Raw genomic sequence first — 18,652 nt, 5'->3', positions numbered from 1 at the left:
ATCAGTCATGGAGTTGTGTTTACCTTCTCCTCAGTCCATCGCTGTTAAAAGTTTGAAAATACAGAAAAAATTTAGAAATACTCAGACTAGTCTTACTGTTAGTATTATAACATTAGCGCTCTAGCCATAATAACTTAGTAATAACTGAGGCAAAGCTACGTGTCAATTACATTTGTCTATCTACATGGACATAAACTACATGCACATAGGTTTCACAGTATATATGACGGTAGCTGCTATTTTTCCAAGGCTTAGTCTAGATAACTAGCTGGCATAAGACTTGATTAACTACATAAATTATGGTTTGACTTTATTTTACTTATATACAATCTTAACGTCCAAGAAAGAAATTGACATTTACCTCACATAATAGGGAAGAAATCAGTTGACATCCATGTCTTCCTTTTAATCTTCTGCTCCCATAACTTTCTTCGTTTTTGTTCACTGGGGAAACGGTGGAGTTTCCTCTGCATTTTCTTGATGCTGTGCTGGAGCTGTAGGGTGAGCACTGTGGCATATTGTATCTACCTTCCTTTTATTCCAACCTTCCTTTTATTTCTAAAGGTTTAGAAAGGGTTATCGTCAATCAGTTGTGTGATCATTTAAACGGGAATGGGTTGTTAGAAGAATTTCTGTCTGGTTTTAGAGCTCATCATAGTAAAGACACGGCTCTGGTTAAAGTTACCAACGACCTCCTCATGGCTTCAGACGATGGACTTATCTCTATACTTGTCCTGCTAGATCTCAGTGCTGAATTTGACACTATTGATCACAGTATTCTACTAAACAGACTTGAAACTTGAAAGGGTGATCAAGATTACAGGAACTGCATTAGACTGGTTTGAATCCTATCTGTTAGAGAGATTCCAGTTTGTCCATGTAAACAATGATTCTTCTATATCAAAGTAAGCTATGGAGTCCCTCAGGGTTCTGTGCTAGGACCAATATTATTCACATTATACATGCTTCCCTTAGGCAATATTATTAGAAAGCATGACTTTCCATTGCTAGGCAGATGATATCCAGCTATATTTATCCATGAAACCATATGAAACTAATCAGCTGGTTAAACTCCAAGCATACCTTAAAGATATAAAGGCTTTGGATGGCCTGTAATTTTCTACTTCTAAACTCAAAACAGAAGTCATTGTATTTGGCCCTAAACATGGCAGAGATTCATGATCTAATCACCTGGTTTCGTTGGATGGCATTACCGTGGCCTCCAGTACTATTGTGAAAAACCTTTTTGTTATATTTGACAAGGATATGTTCTTTAATTCTCACATAAAGCAGGTGACCAGGACTGCTTTCTTTCACCTTCATAATATCGTCATGTTAGGAACATCCTTTCTCAGAGTGATGAAAAAAAAAAAAAAAACATAGTTCATGCATTGCGTCTTCCAGGCTGAATTATTGTAACTCATTACTGTCTGTCTGTCTAAATAACTCTTTAAAAAGCCTCTAATTGATTCAAAACACTGTAGCAACAGCACTGACAGGAAGTAGCAAGAGAGATCATATTACTCCAGTTTTAGCTTCTCTTCATTGGCTCCCTTTAAAATCTAGAATTGAATTTAAAATCGTCCTCCTTACATACAAGGCCATGAAAGGCCTAGCTCCATCATATCTAAAAGACCTCATAGTACCATATTATCCCAACAGATCACTATGATCTCAAAGTGCAGGTCTACTTGTGGTTTCTAGAGTTTCTAAAAGTAGAATGGGAGATAGAGCCTTCAGCTATCAGGCTCCTCTCCTGTGGAACCAGCTCCCAATTGGGGTTTGGGAGGCAGATACTGTCTCTACTTTTAACGTCAGGCTTAAGACTTTCCTTATTGACAAAGCTTATAGTTAGGACTGGACTTAACCATTGCTAAGCTATGCTGCTATAGGCCTAGGCTGCAGGGGTACAATGCACTGTGGACATGTCTCTCTCTTCTCTGGCACCAAGCTCCTGTCCTGTAATCTTTTATAATTTATTTTCTATTACTAACCGATGTGCCTCATTTTCTCTCCTCTCCTCCCCTCTCTTCCCCCTCCATCTTTTTGTGAGGGTCTCTGGCCTGGAGTGCTGAATATCTGATCTGTGGAGTCCTAAGCTATATCTGTTGTCGTGGCCTCGTCAACCAGTCCAGTCTTCATGGTCTGGAGTGCTGTGTATCAGACCTGTGGAGCTCCATAAACTACATCTGCCCCAGCCTCCTCCAGTTGTCCACTCCTACCTGGATGAACAATTCACCAACCTGTCCATGATTCCTGTTATACTCTCAAACTGTCACATCATCATCAAGATCAATCATCAGCATATGTTGCATTATTATATTCTACGTGTTTCCTTCAGCTTGATATATGTATCTATGACAGAAGTTTGTTTATCTTGTTTCTCCTGTTGGCCTCTCCAGCTGACCTTCAGCAGATGGGTCCCTCCTTATGAGCTGGGTTCTGCTCAAGGTTTCTTCCTGTTAAAAGGGAGTTTTTCCTTGCCACCGTCGTCCCCAGGCTTGCTCTGGGGGTTTCAGGGTTTTTGCAAAGTGTCTTGAGGCAATTTGTATTGTTATTGGCGCTATATGAATAAAATTTAATTGTTTTATTCCAACTTTATTCTCTGTTATTGCCACTTCTCTATGGATGAATATTGGTTAGATGTATCTAACATGGCGTCCATGAAGCACGTGACCAGCTCAGAACCAATCAGCATAGCAGGATAGCTCAGATGGTCGATTCCCTAGTTGGCCTGATTTGCTCTAATATACTGCTCTATCACGGACTAGTACTGCCATCTAGAGGAAAACAGACAGCACTGCAAGGTGCAGTGTTTCAGAGGTACCTCTAAAAAGAGAAAAGGGCAGAGATCTTATTTCCCAAATTATTGTACCCTAAGTTGTTGATTAACAATGAGATGCCCTTCAAACTCCACAGATAAACTTCTTTTCTGCAACACATGGTCCAGCAAAAATAATTTTTGCTTCTTCATACAAACAACATTTCCTTCATTGACTTCCTCGATTTTCAATCTATGCTACAATGATACAACAGAAACACCAACTACAAGATCGACTACAAGAAATTTTTTGTTGACCAGAACTTTTAGGGACATTTTGTTTGTAACAATACATCGATCAGGCATAAGGCAGGCATTATGACCACCACCCTCCAAAACAGCTGGTACTCATCAGAGAATGGACATAGGAAAAATCAGCTACTTAAGTCTTCAATAATGGATGGAGCTTTTAGCGCTTGGGTCAGAAGAGAGATCACTTCAATAAGAGATCTCTTTGCTGATAATATTTTTGTATCCTTCGATTATCTAGTGTTGAAGTTCGATATCACTCCCTCACATTTTAAATTTTTTGCAACTGGGTTTTGAATCAGATTTTTACATACATCTTTATGACAGCCTTTGCATCTCTTTTAGCAAGATGACTTATATTGTTTAACTGGAAAGAAAAAAACAACCTTTAAGGTGTGGATTACACAGTTTACATATCATGTGACAATGGGAAAAAAATCTGCTGTTCTACAGTAACATTTACACAAATCAAATCTCAGCTATTATCAGAAAATGTCACATATCACAAACAAATGCAAATTATATTTATTTAGTTTTTCGTTTTAAGACAAACTAACAAGACTCAATTCTGACAGTTTCCATATGTCAGTTCTCAACATTGTCAGTATCAAAGTGAACAAATAACAGCTAATGTGTTCAAAACTAAATTGAAATAAACCATTACATCATCAAATTATGGCATGGCATGTTCCCCATGACCCTTTCACACTTATGAGGGCTAATCTTGCCCATTCTTCTTGAATTAATACTTTCAATTCTTCTAACTTCTAAGATTTCCAATGGGACTCATGTCTGGGGATTGATCTGACCTGAATACTGTGCTCCTGCAGCCAAGTTCAATGTGCCATCACAGACAGTGAGATGACCACCAGCAGCACTCATGCATCCTCAAACCATGATACTGCCTCCACCATTTTTGACAGTAGGTACTGTACATGCTGGAGATCATGCTTGGCCTGGCCTTCTGTGGACCCTCACATTAGCAGGAGGAAGATAAAGCTGGAAACTGGACTCGTCTGACCACAGAATCTTCTTCAAATTCTTGACTGTCCAGTTCTGGTTTGCTTGGGCCCAACGACGTCGGGCTAACCTCTGTCTCTCATTGATCAGGGACTTCTTCACAACCTTGTTCGTAAGCCAAGAACTAAAAATCAACCACGTACAGTGCGGGTGGAACACTGGACACCAGTTTGGTTTGACCACTGCGGTTGGAGCTCCTGTGATGTCGTTTGGTGGTTTTCCCTGCATGTGCGGGTCAGGATGCGGTCATTTCTTGCTGAAGAAACCCTTGGATGCCCAGATCTTGGTTTGTCTTCCAACTCTTGGTCCGTCCGTATTTCAGTGTACCTTCCCGTTAAAAGGGAGTTTTTCCTTGCCACTATCGCCTTCAGGCTCCCTCTGGAGGTTTCAGGTCGGCTTTTGTAAAGTATCTTGAAACAATTTGTATTGTTACTGAAGCTATATAAATAAAATTGAACTGAACTCAATTGAACCCTGCTGGGGATGACTGACATTGTCTATGTGTCTAAGTAACATTCACATTAATGAATACCAGGTCCAAATGTTTTCCAGAAGAACACGGAATTGTCACAGAATGGTCAGTGTTATTTACTTCTCCTTTCAGTGTTCATGATATTTTGGCTGATCGCTGTACGCATCTAACCAACCAGAAATGAGATTAATAGCGCATTTAAACCACAAGGAGGTGCTGTTTATTTACTTGTAACATCTACTGCAGATGATGTCCCAGCTTCAAACTCATGGTTGTGTTGGAGACTTCTCTGTCTCACAGATAAGAGGACAGAAATGTTCATTTCTTGTTTATTGTTAGCTAAGTTTTCTTAAAGATGTTTTACCACTTGTCCATGTGGTTTCTTAAGAACTAAGTTACCTTCATATTAGCTTCATTTTAGATTTGTTCTTCTTTTTTCTTCCTGTTCTTCTTTTCTCTCTATCTTCTCTGTTTCTACCCGCCTGGCCTTCAGCAGATGGGTCCCTCCATATGAGCTGGGTTCTGCTCAAGGTTTCTTCCTGTTAAAGGGATTTTTTCCTCGCCACTGTCACCTTCAGGCGTATATATATATATATATACACACCCCAGTACAGCCTCCCTATACATTTAGGTAGCAGATTTATATACATAAGTTGTTTCAAAAATGTTTAAACAAAAAATAGAATAGAATTGGTGGCTACTTCCACTTGCATAATTGTTAATCAGTACACAATGATGTACATTTACTGCAATATGAATTTAATATGCAAAAAATAAATAAATAAAAACTAGAAAACATACTGAATGTCCAAGCAGAGGTAACCCAACCAGGGCAAAGGAGTGGACATGTTGCTTGCTTCAAACAGCTTAGACCCAAAATGCATGGAACTTCAAAAGGAATGTATTCACATCACGGGCAATACACCATGGACAATAGTTCCTTCTCAAGCAGCAGGAGGAGAAAACACACCGTTCCGTAAGTAGCTGACAGCCATCTTCTACCTGCAGCTATTATAACATTAACATTTGCAGCACCTAAAACTCCTTTTCAAATAAATGTACCACTACTTCAGCTTCTCTGTGTAGCATCAACATTGTTATTATGTAGATACTGGCATAAATATTTGGTACACCGACAAGGCATAACATTATAACCACCGTCCTAATATTGCGTAGGTTTCACTTGTGCCTCCAAAACAGTTGAGACTCATCAGAGAATAGACATGTTTCTGATCTGGTCTAGGTGGGTGCTACATGCATACAATCCACATAAATAAATGCCAAGTCCAAAGTTTCCCAGCAGAACACTGAATTGTCACAAGATTGTCAATGTTATTTACTTCTCTTGTTAGTGGTTATAATGTTATGCCTGGTCGGTGTATACTGTACTAATCTATGAATAGATGTCTGCTCTGTAACAGCTAGAAAATAATGCTCTGTTATAAATTATATTGAATACACTCTCTAGTAAACCGTGCAGCAACACTCAGTGTTCATTCATTCCACAAATAATCTGGATATTTTGTCTGTGTTGTCAGTTTGTTGTGACCTTTGCTAACTAATTTTTCTTTCTGAGTTCTGAGTAAAACATTTCAGTGAAAGGTGTGCTTTGGTGCTTTTATTTATATTTAGTGAGATTTCTTTTTGGGTTTGGTCAGATTATTATCAAAAAACTGATTCTTAAAAGGTTCTCTATTTGATTTCACTTACCTACATGACCCACTGTCAGTAATCTGGTGCTGTAGCCCACATTGCCCCCTTAAAGTATTTGTTCTAGTGCTGACCCTGTTGGGAGATCAAGATGTACTGTTCATGATAGACCTAAGAATAAATGGCACACAACTTACAACAGTAATAACATCCAGTCCTCAACAGAACATCACACATAGGTGCTTTAAATAAAAAAAAATCATTATTTTGCCATCTGACCCCGTAGCCTATTTCCCTACAAGTTAAATCCTGCAGTGAGGGAGTTGGTGATTCAGTTCCTATCTAGAATGACAGTAATGTTGTGAAATGATCATATCTCTCTCAACCACCTCAAGGCTGAGCAACGTGACCTAAATTTAATTGTGCACACCAGCAACAGACGGTCCTTTTGGGTCCTCTCAGTAAAGACGGGGCGGTTTTAGGGACATTTGGGCGATTTTACCACGCTCATGTTTGCAGGAGCCGCCCCTGACCTACATTCGTTTCTTCCCAGCCAATCTCCGGCGGTACATTGGCTTTTAGCAAACACACAATCTGCAGAGAGAAAGGAAACGTGACGGGAGGAGGAGGGGCCGGGGAGTCACGGTGAGCACCGCCCTTTCCGCACGTGCTAGTCCTTCCAAGCAAAGATCGCCTGTGTGTTGGGAGGACAGCGACTCCTACATCTAAAGTGGTGCGAGTTTCCGGTTGGAGAATGGGCGGCAAAAAGCTTTTGGACATGCGCTCTAAGGCACGCGCACATGCGTTCACACGTCCACCTCAATTTTGTGGGCTGTTTCTTTGTATTATTATTATTATTATTATTATTATTATTATTATTATTATTATTATTATTACACATCAGCAAGGCAAGGCAAATCCCAAAGAGACTTTCTCTTCTGATTTCCCAGTCAAACAAGTAACAGACCAGTGGAGCTTTTCTTCTTAAACTCAAATCCTGAAAGAATATTTAAAATCTAAATGTGGGCTTGGTTGTAAAGCCTAATATTGTTATCCTCAGTCAAAAGATGTTTTCTCTCTCGACATTAAAGCAATTAAATTTCGAAGTGAGACGTTTCGCCTGCATTTGCCCATCTCTTCCTCGTTCCTCCGTTTATGCCGAGCCCAAGCAGCTCATTAGCATAAAATGTGTGTCAGTAGGGCAGCGCGAGCTCACATGCCATGCGCACATGCTGTCAGGCTTTAACCAGCATTCCAATGTCGAACGAGCCCAATGTGCCATCACCACGCGGGGACCTCGGCCAATGAAAAAGTAAGAGAGAGTAGAAAAAAGAGTGGGGGCGTGAGGGGAGGAAGGGGAGCGAAATGTTTTCAGAGAGCGTGACACACACACACACACACACACAGAGAAAGAGAGAGAGAGAGATCCCTGATCCTCATCAACAAACAGGCGTTTGAGGGACACAAAAAAGGGAAGGGTGAGAGGGAGGGGGGAAAACACGGTCACATTTTCAGGCACCTGAAAAACGTGCTGGTTATTTTGGGACGCGTGTTGCCTATTGATGAGCGGGGGAGTGTTTAAACTACTTCCACTTCCACACCAATCATGTTTTGGTTGTCAGTGTACACGAAGAGCAGCTGAACGCATCGAGGGGGACCTCACTCACACAGAGACAGAGACAGAGACAGAGCTAAACCTCTTCAGAGTCGACTCACCCCGGGGGAAATTATCTGAATCGATTAGAGAGACGATCTTATTGTGTCTTTCTTTTTTTCCTCGTTTGTTTATCTAAAACGTTTCTGTTTGAGATTTTCTTCGCTGGGCGGGTTTGCTCTAGACCAGACCCCAATGCCCCGTGCACCCTCTTTTTGGTCTGAAGTTTGGGATACGCTCTATATGCCTTGGCAGTTCATGACTCTATCACCTGTGTCAACGAAACTCCTCAGTTGCGAACAGCGGCAGAAGATCCAGCATTAACCGCCCTAAATCATTACACAGCCCGGAGCACCGGACCAGCAAGGAATCATGGAGAACAGTCCCGGTGGTAAGGAAGCTTTTTATTGTATACTGCATATTTCTTGAAGCTAATGTGAATACTGCGTCTGTGCTGTTTCGAAAGCCAACAGGCAATTGTGCATTTAGGTATTGTCTACCACTGCACGTCCGGAATATAAAAATATATATATTTTTTTATTATCATTGCAGAAAACAAGTTGTACGGTGCAATGACATTTTGTACTGATTTTCTGTATTTAAATATTTTAAACTTTAATGTTGTATGATCATGCGTTCAGACGATATGGAAGCAAAAAAAAAAGAAAAAAAAGAAAAAGAACAGGACATTCTATATTTCACAATGTCACCTAGCACTGGTGAACTCTTACTGACTCCAGTGTTTTATTTTATTATTATTTTTAATCATTTTAATTTCATAGTCCTTAACTGCGGTTGAGCTGTGTAATAGACAAATGGCTTCCTGCCAAGTGCTCTTGGGCAGACAAGTTGAGGGAGTTGGGCACAGAGAGGGAAGACTTCCGACCCCTCTGCATGTAAACAAAACTCACGTGAAGAGCGACCTAAAATGCCCCCCCCCCCCCCCCCCCCCCCCCCTCCACACACACACACACACACACACACACACACAACCATTTATTGTCAGATAAGGATCACGTGCATACTCAATCGTTTATTTTAGAAGGACATTTATTGATCTCACTTCCTGCAGTAAAATGAAAACGGTTTATTGTTGTTTTGGTGGAGTGATTCATTTTTTTTCTCACTTTTGACTGAGTCACCATCAAGCACGTGTGAGTAGGGTCACACCCACCGGGTCAAAGCAAAAGTAGCAAGAGCCAACTTTTTTTGTTTGTTTTGCTTCCACGAGTTTATGAGCAGTGTTCGGAGTAAACTTGTAGTCCTGCCAGGGCCTGAGTCACCATTTAAATGTAGGCTGTTAAGTGGGAACTGCTGATGAATGAGCAGCAGATCACAATGTAGCCCACTCGTAAAACACTTAGGCGGGTAAAGGGTTTGAGCCGATCCTGGTGTTTAAATGAGACAATAGCTGGTTTTCCCACAATTAAGTAAAAGCTGCAATACAGCAATATGCGTCTGAGAAATAAAAATATATAAACATTATAAAGAATACACAGACAGACAGACAGATTTACAGGGACATCATATTAAAGGGTCTAAGAACAACAGGCGGCCATTAGCACTGTCGGATCTTTTCATCCCAACTCGGTGCGCCCTGGGAAAGAAACCAGTCGTGATGTTGCGAATAATGCGCCTGATTTATTTATTTATTTTATTTTAAATGCGCAGCTCGCCACCACCCCGCCTCGAGCTTGACAGCACGTGTATACAGCCTCGATGTCCACGTGCCGCACATGATTCTCGGTCCCACTCACTCGGTCGTTTCCGTCTGTCGCGCGCATTCTGCTCGCGCTCTCAGCCAGCCCTTGCGGGATTCCTCCTCGCTGATAGATTGGTCAGTGGGTCAGGCAGGTTTAGTCTAACAGCCCCCTTTTTAGTTCCCCTTCGTCCTGGTTTAAATGGTTCAAAATGACCACTTTAAGTGACATTTTGTTCGAGGTGGCCTTGCAGCGTGGGTGGTGTCTGAAAGGACACATTAACCTACATTTAGCTGCATTCAACCAGTTCTCTTGGGTGACATGGCCACCCATTTCCCATTTCAGAGCATGAATGCCAAAAAGATTACTAACAGGTACTGAAAGTGATTATCTGCATGGTTTGCACTGTCATTTGTGTTTTAAACATAGGTCAACACAAATAAACCATGATCAAGCTGTGGGTTATTATGATTTCATAATATTTTATGATACATAATACATTTTATGACTATTTGTGAATGGAAAATGCACTCTAGATCAATATTATACAATTTGCCCTTGCATTATTTTTATTTTGAAAATTGGGATTTGCTATAATAAGTCATAAGTGCTACAATAAAAATAAATAAGCGAGTAAAATAACATATTTTAAACAGTTTAGAGTTAATAAAATAGCTTAAAAAAACATTACTCAGCACTAACAACAGCCTTCTTCTGCTTTAATGATTTTTAATGACGTCATTGTAGTGCTATTTGTTTTAATTTGAAAAGGTTTGTATTTAAAACATTTGCTTTCAGCACTGAGTCGTACTAGTAGTAACTGGCATCAACCCAAGTCACAGATTTTTAATCATGTGACATAATCCATGGAGTGGGCCAGATTCATGGCTGCCTCTTGTATATATCACTTTTATAGCAGCCAAATGGAGGATGAATACATTAACATCTGGTAAATAATAAAAATAAAAATAATTCAGAAAATCAATATGAACACAGTTCAGTGTGTTGCAGGAAATTCTAAAATTGCAAAAAGATGGTGCAGTGTTAACATTTTAACTGGACTGGTTAAACACCAAACTGCTACTATGAAGAATGTGGGTGTAGTAGCTGAATGACTAAATTCTAAGTATAATCACCAACCTTCATATAGTACCTTGTTTGGAGAGCTGGCCTTAAAGAGCAGTATTATTCATTGGCTCATATCATGATACACGAGTAGATAAATGAGTCACATGTGCTGTTGGTGCAGGCAGGAACAATAGGCTTAATGTTCAGCTCTGATGACCATCCTGTAACCAGATCCCTTGTAGTTGTTGGACAATCGCACAGCCTGCTAATTCACATTAAAAGTCCAGCTCTGTCAGTTTGATAGATAGTATTTCTTTCCTAGGATCGAGTATAAACTGCTACTAAACTTTTGATCTATATACTCTTCCAGTGAAAGTTCTAGCATAGCAATATGAGACCTTTGGAAGCTCGTCAAGAGTAAATTATGCGTGCAGTTACCTTGAAAGGCTCACTGCATTTGAAAAAAAAAGCTACATAAATAGACACATGTCATGAGGCCAGCTGTTTCACGTGGAACGAGGCTTACCACCCATGCACAGTTGTAAATGCTCACATGAAAGAGGGCAGACTAGTTCAAGTTGAGAGGCGGTGTCTGTCCCTCCCTATCCACTCTATGAGCATGGCGTCTATACAGTTCGGTGTCATGCGTGAATGCCCGGGGCAAGGCAACACATGGGAGGGGACATCAGTGAGGACTTGCAAAAAGGATGGGCGGTGGAGTGTATTGTTTATTCTGTTCTTATGGCACTATGTGTATCCGCAGGTCACATGTTGAAACCTGTGAGTACAGCTGGGCTAGTATATTGCCAGACCTTGATCTTTAGCAACTAGTCACGTCAGATTCCAGGGAGTAGTTGCGAGCCTTCAGAATATGGAATGTTTTTACACCTGAGGGGATGGGGACGGAGATGCAATTGTGAATGCGGAAAGCGGGTCGCGAAGCTTGTGTGACGGTTAGGTGTAACCCTGTCCTGTGCAGGTGATACACACGTCCATAAAAGCCTTATCTTTCTCACACAAGACACGACACAAGTAACACTAGAGCGTGTGGTGAAGTCACCGCCTGTCTAAGACACCGGCTCTGACTACCTCGCATACAGTGTTGACACGTGTGAGCACTGGAATTAAGGAGGCACTTAGAGCTAAACAGAAAGGCAGCACGTGTTTTCTCAAGGAGAGAAAGCACAAGAGGCAACAGAGGCTTTTCTCAGATGATTCAAGGTCCACGAGATACATGAAATGCGACAGTAGAGACAATCCAAGGACATTACTACTGTACATCAGATAACCAAGTCTACATACTTATTTTAAACTACAAGTTTGTGTTACAAACCTGTATAACCTGTATAAGTTGTTTAGCAGGTTATCGATGTCTGTTAGTGATGATCATGTTTCAAGTCTAGTGTTCTAGATTATGAATAGACCGAAAAGCGTGTAGTTTCTGCGCATGAAAACTGTTACAGTTGGCAGGCCTTGAGGTACTCAGATCCAGTAATGTATCTGTACCTGATACAGTAATTTAATATACCAAATTAATAGGCATCCAACTGAGGATTAAATACAAAGATAAATGAACCACTAAAAGATTAAGAATTGAAATTCATTATTCATCTAACTGTACAAAATTAGAAGAAAAAAATACAAACGGTCACCTTGGAAATCATTTTAAAGTGTCAAAACTGGGTAACAGCAACGTGACTGCCACCCTCTGCACAGTTTCTAGTGGTTCTGTGGAATGTATCAGCCCATTGTAGCAGTGCCCCGCTTGCTTTCATCTGTGTCACAGCATTAAAGCCTTCTCCATTCCAAACGTGATCTGCCCTAGCGCTTGTTATGGTACTGCTGCTGTTGTCTACACGGGACTGCGCAAAGAGCCTTGTGAGCCATGCGGGAACTGTGTCAAGAGTCCATGTGAGCTCCTGGTCAGGTGGCTGGCGGATAGATGGGTTTGCAGGCTCAGAGCCAAAGTGGAGAGGGAGGGAGGAAAAGGAGGGGAGGAGGATACAGAAGAAGGGAGGGAGCAGGGGAAGGCAGAGTAGAAAAGATTCAGCTCTGAAAACAGGCAGGCAGGGAGCTGGCTGGCTCGGGCTGCACGTGAGGGGCAGTCTTTCATCTTGTGGGGAGGAACACTGTCTGCAAAACAAAGGGGGAGCGGGGGCGTTGTGTTTGGGCGTAATAGGAAATTTCCGACACGGTGTGGCATCCATAAACAAAGGCCTGTGTGGCCTGTCTGTGACAATCATTGTGAACATATATTAATCTATGATTCATTTGATGTGTATCTCCTGTCCCACAGGTTCAGTTTGTGTGTGTGTGGTAATAATAGTAATATTATTATATTAATAGCCCTAGTCTTTAAAGCCCGTCTTACCAGAATATGAATCAGTAACATGCTGTGACTTTGTCGTTTATGCTCAACAGCCATTTGCTTCATTTATTCACATAATTCCTTCCAATAGGCTTCCAAGATGTCCATGTATCACTATAGCAAGGACAGCAACACACAGGGTGCTTTGAAAAGCAGCTTCTGAGAGTTGGCATGATACAACAGTTAGCTTTCTAAACTGAAACTGAAAAGACACAATTGTTGATCTAGTGCGACATATTTTCTAAACTGTTCACCAGATTAAATTTCAGTTGTCCCAGCATGGCCAGGGTTTTTGTTTGGTTTATGTGTGTCTGCCAAGTAAGCTTGCGGCATTGAGGCTGAGCATTGCTCAACACTTACGCCGCTCACCTACATTGTGCATGTCACACGGACCCAGATTGAGATCAGTGAACTGAGCTTTCACCCCTCTCTACTCCTCCAGGTGGTGTTATTTTGTACGCAGGCTCGTCTGGCAGTGCCAGTCCAAGTCCTGGCAGCCCTTCAAGTGGATACCAGACCCAGTCGCCCTCCTCCCACTCACAGCCTTCATCCCCAGAGGGTGTCTCCTTTCAGGAGATTGGATCCCTGAAGCAGAGAGGGGAACGAGGGGGCAGAACCGCTTCCCCCAAAATGGTCTTTCAGTTTCCTGAAATATCCAATGCTCCAGTTGCCCAAATTACGACAGCATCATCAGCAACCTACAACCATCCGACAGTGGCCAAAAGGCCTTGTGGTTTCACTGGCACATTTACCAGTAAGTATCTCCTCACTCCTCTCCTTCCTGTTCTCCTCTTTGTTTACCAGTGATGTTCCCTTTATTGAATTTCTGTGTCAGATAACGAATGTGTGCCTCTTTCACAGAGACCGGAGGTATGGTGCTTTTGTGCAAGGTGTGCGGGGACATTGCCTCTGGGTTCCATTATGGCGTGCACGCCTGTGAGGGCTGCAAGGTGAGACCAAACAATAGTGCTATGCCACAGTCTTTGTTTTATGGCATGTGTGTGTGTGTGCAGACACCAACATCGCCACAAAACACGCTCCTCAAAGTATTCTTATTCTTCATTTGCTTCCTCCAGGGTTTCTTCAGACGCAGCATTCAGCAGAATATCCATTACAAGATGTGCGTGAAGAATGAAAACTGTCTTATCATGCGAATGAACCGGAACCGGTGCCAGCACTGCCGCTTCAAGAAGTGTCTCTCTGTGGGAATGTCCAGAGATGGTGAGTGACAGTGCGAATGTCCTTAGATATGTCCTTAGATATAATAATTATAAAAGACATACAGTAAGTAACAATGTAGAGAAGTGCATTGATATACAGTGTGCAGTGTAGGGTTGCACAGAAAGTCAGATGTTAAAGCTTTCTAAAATGTCTTTTGCAAAGTAGAAACTATTCTTAAATAGGCCCAGTCCTCATCATAAAACTGAAATCTTCTTTCCATTCCTGCCCTTTTGTCTTTTGTTCCCCCTCCACATCTCTCCTTGCAATGCTCTCTGATTTATGGCAAGAGGAGCTTCAGAGTCCCAGTAGTCATCAGTCATGTAGAAACTGTGAAAAATATCATTTATTTTAGGAAATTGGAGCACAAACTTGTTGATTACCCCTCGCGTCCACTATATGATGTACAGCCTTTTTCCAAACAATCATTTGAGGCGTAATGTTATTCTGTCCTGTTAATCATGAGTACATACTTCTGCTTCGAATTAAGATTACATTGTTTTTGCTAAGCTGCTTCTCTGCATTACTGCAGTTCAGTCCCTCAGGGGTTTGGCTAAACTAGGTGATAATGAATAAACAATTTTTTTTAAACATTTTTAGTTGACCCAAAACAGCCAGAATTTGAGTTTTAACCTGCTAATTCACCAGTTTATAAGTGGGAAACTTAAAAAAAAGTTGATTCCAACCACATCCTCTACATTACTCAAAACTCAATTCAGTTTTTCACTCACAAAATTCGTTTTCGATCACCCCCCCACCCATCCACCCATCCACCCACCCTTCGTCTCTTCACCTGTTCCACCTGCCCCTCTCATCTTTGACCTTTCTATTTACCATTTTGCTAATGACATCACACTTACTGCTGTTAACCCAGTGACCTACTTCCATAGAAAAAGAGATAGCTAGTGTTCAACTGAAAAGCAGAGCGATAGAAAGGAGAAAGACTGGAGTTGGGGGTGGGGGGGTTGGCGGAGTGGAATACAGCTGTACTATAAATAGGACTGTCAGTGGAGGTGAGGGAATTGGAAAAGGGGGGAAGGGAGGATTGTAAAGGCTGAGGAGGGCTTTAGTGTCCGCACTGTGGTGTAACAGCTGGTATGGAGACAGACTACTCTTGGGATTAGCAATACACATTAATACACAGAGATATTAAAACAAGGGCTGGTTTCTCCTCATTGATTGATCTGCTTGAGTGTTTCAGCTGTTTCATGTTTTCATTATAAGGCTGCCAGTAATAATAAGTTTGCATGATACTGATAGTTGATGTTGGGACATGCTAACAGGGGATGCTTTCTTTTGTTCTTAGCTGTGCGTTTTGGACGTATTCCCAAGCGAGAGAAGCAGAGACTACTTGATGAGATGCAGAGCTACATGAACAGTCTCAATGAATCGGCTTCCATGGAAATGGAGGTGTCGTCTCCTCCAGATGCCCCCTGCAGTCCCCAGAACCAGACGAATGAAGGGGCTGGTTCCATACTGCAGTCCTACCGCGGCGATGAGAAGCCGCTGAAAATGGCTGCCGGCAACAACAACCTCAGCACTTCCTCATTCCAGAGCAGTTCAGCGCAGGAAGCTGCCATGTCGCACCCGACAGTTCAGCACGCAGCTCAGGTAGAGCAGGTGAACCTGACAACGAGCTACCACGTGTCCACAAACTTCCCTCCCACATCCGCCAGCAGTGAAAGCTCCTCAAACACAAACGTCGACAACGCCAAGTACACCTTCTCATCCAGTCACAACCAATGCCCTGTCAGTGGAAACGTGTCATCTCAGTCCTACACGGCCAATCAGAACCATTTCTCCCCCAGTGATTCCCAGAACCAGAATTCCTGTCCTTGGAAGCTGAGTGGAGGAGCCAAAGTGCTGGTGAGTCAATTTCTCCACAATTTTACGAGTCTTTAAAAGTATATGAAATGAAGTGAAATGAAATCAATAAAAAAATCCATAATAATAATCCTCGTCTTTCCTCTGCTTCTTGCAGGCATGCCCACTCAACTCATGTCCCGTGGCTCCGGCCAGTCGCTCCAGTCAGGAGGTGTGGGAGTCTTTCTCCCAGTGCTTCACCCCCGCCGTTAAAGAAGTGGTGGAGTTTGCAAAGAGCATCCCAGGATTCCAGACTCTCAGTCAGCATGATCAGGTCATGCTCCTCAAATCTGGCACCTTCCAGGTACGTCCTTTTAAAGTCAATTAGAATTAGAAAATTGGAAGTTTTCTTCTTTTTCTTTTTCTCTCAATTTTATTCTTATACTGACTCTGTCTTTTTTCTATGCAGGTTCTTATGGTGAGGTTCTGCTCATTGTTTGACCCCAAGGAGAGGACAGTGACATTCCTCAATGGCCAGACTTACTCGCTGGCGTCACTCAGAGCTCTTGGCATGGGCTCCCTGCTGGATGCCATGTTTGATTTCAGTGAGAAGCTGGGATCTTTGGGCCTGGAGCCAGATGAGATGGCACTTTTCATGGCTGTTGTGCTAGTGTCTGCCGGTAAGACTCAGGACAGCTACATGCTCACATGGTATATGCAGACACGCATCAACATGTCTAACCGTATTGTATCTTCCCTTTTCTTTTCCAGATCGCTCTGGTATAGTGGAGGTGGGCGCTGTGGAGCAGCTGCAGGAGAATCTAATAAGAGCTCTGCGTTCTCTCATCACCAGTCGCCGCCCTGATGACAGCACACTCTTCCCAAAGCTGCTGCTCCGTCTGCCGGACCTGCGCACCCTGAACAACCAGCACTCTGACAAGCTTTTAGCTTTCCGCATAGACCCGTGAGTTCAGATGTCTCACAGCTTAATGAGGTATCTGGTTGCTCATTATGCAAGCCTGACTTGCTACATTCAGTACACTGGCCTGTGCATGATGGACAGCTGATGCGGGGGCTGTGCCAAGTCTGATGCTGTGAGAGAGAAGAAAAATATCAGTTAACGCAGGCTCAGCAGCAGCAGCAGCAGCAGGAGGTGGCGGCTCCTGAACTTAAACCAATCTCTCCTCCAGTCGCTTCCAGTTGGGCTGCTAAAAAAACTATTAAAAACATCAACTGTCTTCTTCCTTGAGTTTTTTCAAGTCAAACCACCATCGCTACCTTTTCGTCCAGGAGTTTTTGTTCTGAAGACCAAAAGAGAGAGGCTGTCACTCCTCATCAGACTTTGTTCTCCCATCCCAGGACTCAAAGCTAATAAGAAGGAGGTGCTGACTTTCTCCCAGAGAAAAAGCAATGGAAGGATTGCTTACTGTACATTCTCGCTACAAATGTAAAAGAATTTTCCATGCGTTGATAAACCTCTTTAATCATATATAATATAGCAATAGCCATGTCTAACACACCGTTTGTGTTTGCCCAGTTGAAATGACATAAGCTATTTTCACAACATGTTACCATGTGGGAAATCTTTATGGAAATCACCCATTTGTGATTGAGAAATGCATAACATTTTTTTAAGAAAGTACATTGCATTTGTATATGGTAATCAGGGAGTAATTATTGGTCATTTTTAGACCATGTCTGATGACTTGTATGCTCTGTCTGTAAATTTTGTACATAACAATTATTCTTGGTTGATACCCTCATCTGTTTGAAGATTCTTGGATATGTACATGAAGTTAGTATTGAATTATCATCACACATAATAGATTGCTCTGTAGACTGCAAGAGGAAAAGCAGGATTTTTCAACCATGTGCTCTGAGTATGAACTTTTATTTGGAGATATATGATTGGAATAAATGTATTTGTCAACTGACTGCATCAGCTTATGGATATTTTGTAAATGTTCCATGATAACACCATAGAGTACCATGATTAAATAATGTTATATAGCATTTTGTTTTTGCCTGTGCTCATCTTTTTTAATCTTCCTCCTTAATATGAACGTCGAGGCCTGTCTGCCTGCCTGCCACAGATCTATCTGTAACCTAGCAACAGAGGCAATCAGCCAATCATGCTCCAAGTCTGAGAGCCATCAGGGGTTTTATTAGTAACAAGAAAAATCTCTTGATTTCTGAGTGTGTGTGATAACAAGAAGATGTAATTTCGAGGACTGTCATGCTTCGGTAAAGGCTTTCTTTACCTAGTGCGCGCAGTGACACTTTGTGGAACAGACATGACGAGCTGACTGGCAGAGACATTATGAGCTGAGATGGAGACTGCTGAATGGCATATGCAAATTTGCCACTGAAACAACAATTGTGCTGGAGGTCAAACGGGTTTTGTGTATGAAAATGCTTTTGATTGTTTACCGTTAGTACCAGACACCTCAAGGAGAAGCCGTCACCACTGCAGTCAAAGTACAGCCTGTAAACGTCTTATTAATATCAATGTTTGGGAACAGGTTCAACAAACAGCAGCAGCTCTGCCCTTCAGAAGTCTCTATAAACATTAGTCACTGGCATCATTTGCTTTAAATAGGCAGACACTGACAGCACAGGCTGACGCTAC

The 18,652-nt window shown here is 42.0% G+C and overlaps 1 protein-coding gene across 1 annotated transcript; it reads left to right on the top strand.

Moving 5' to 3' along the window:
- Positions 1 to 7,506: 7,506 nt before the first annotated feature.
- LOC125006060 (nuclear receptor subfamily 1 group D member 2-like) lies at positions 7,507 to 18,036 on the top strand. The gene is made up of 8 exons (XM_047581772.1): positions 7,507 to 8,257; positions 13,445 to 13,756; positions 13,864 to 13,952; positions 14,079 to 14,223; positions 15,527 to 16,086; positions 16,202 to 16,387; positions 16,493 to 16,703; positions 16,795 to 18,036. Exons 1-8 carry the CDS (start codon positions 8,239 to 8,241, stop codon positions 16,989 to 16,991), a joined length of 1,719 nt encoding a protein of 572 aa, XP_047437728.1. The 5' UTR covers positions 7,507 to 8,238; the 3' UTR covers positions 16,992 to 18,036.
- The last annotated feature ends 616 nt before the right edge of the window (positions 18,037 to 18,652 follow it).

This window comes from Mugil cephalus, chromosome 4 (genome assembly GCF_022458985.1).
Source record: "Mugil cephalus isolate CIBA_MC_2020 chromosome 4, CIBA_Mcephalus_1.1, whole genome shotgun sequence".
Classification (NCBI taxonomy): domain Eukaryota; kingdom Metazoa; phylum Chordata; class Actinopteri; order Mugiliformes; family Mugilidae; genus Mugil; species Mugil cephalus.
Note: the sequence above shows the minus strand (reverse complement) of the source record. Positions and strands in the feature narration are given on the sequence as shown.

Excerpts from the sequence above, each read along its gene's own strand:
- LOC125006060 (XM_047581772.1), top strand. Across the intron at positions 13,953-14,078 it reads ACGCCTGTGAGGGCTGCAAG|GGTTTCTTCAGACGCAGCAT; the intron begins GTGAGACCAAAC and ends TGCTTCCTCCAG. Across the intron at positions 14,224-15,526 it reads TGTGGGAATGTCCAGAGATG|CTGTGCGTTTTGGACGTATT; the intron begins GTGAGTGACAGT and ends TTTTGTTCTTAG.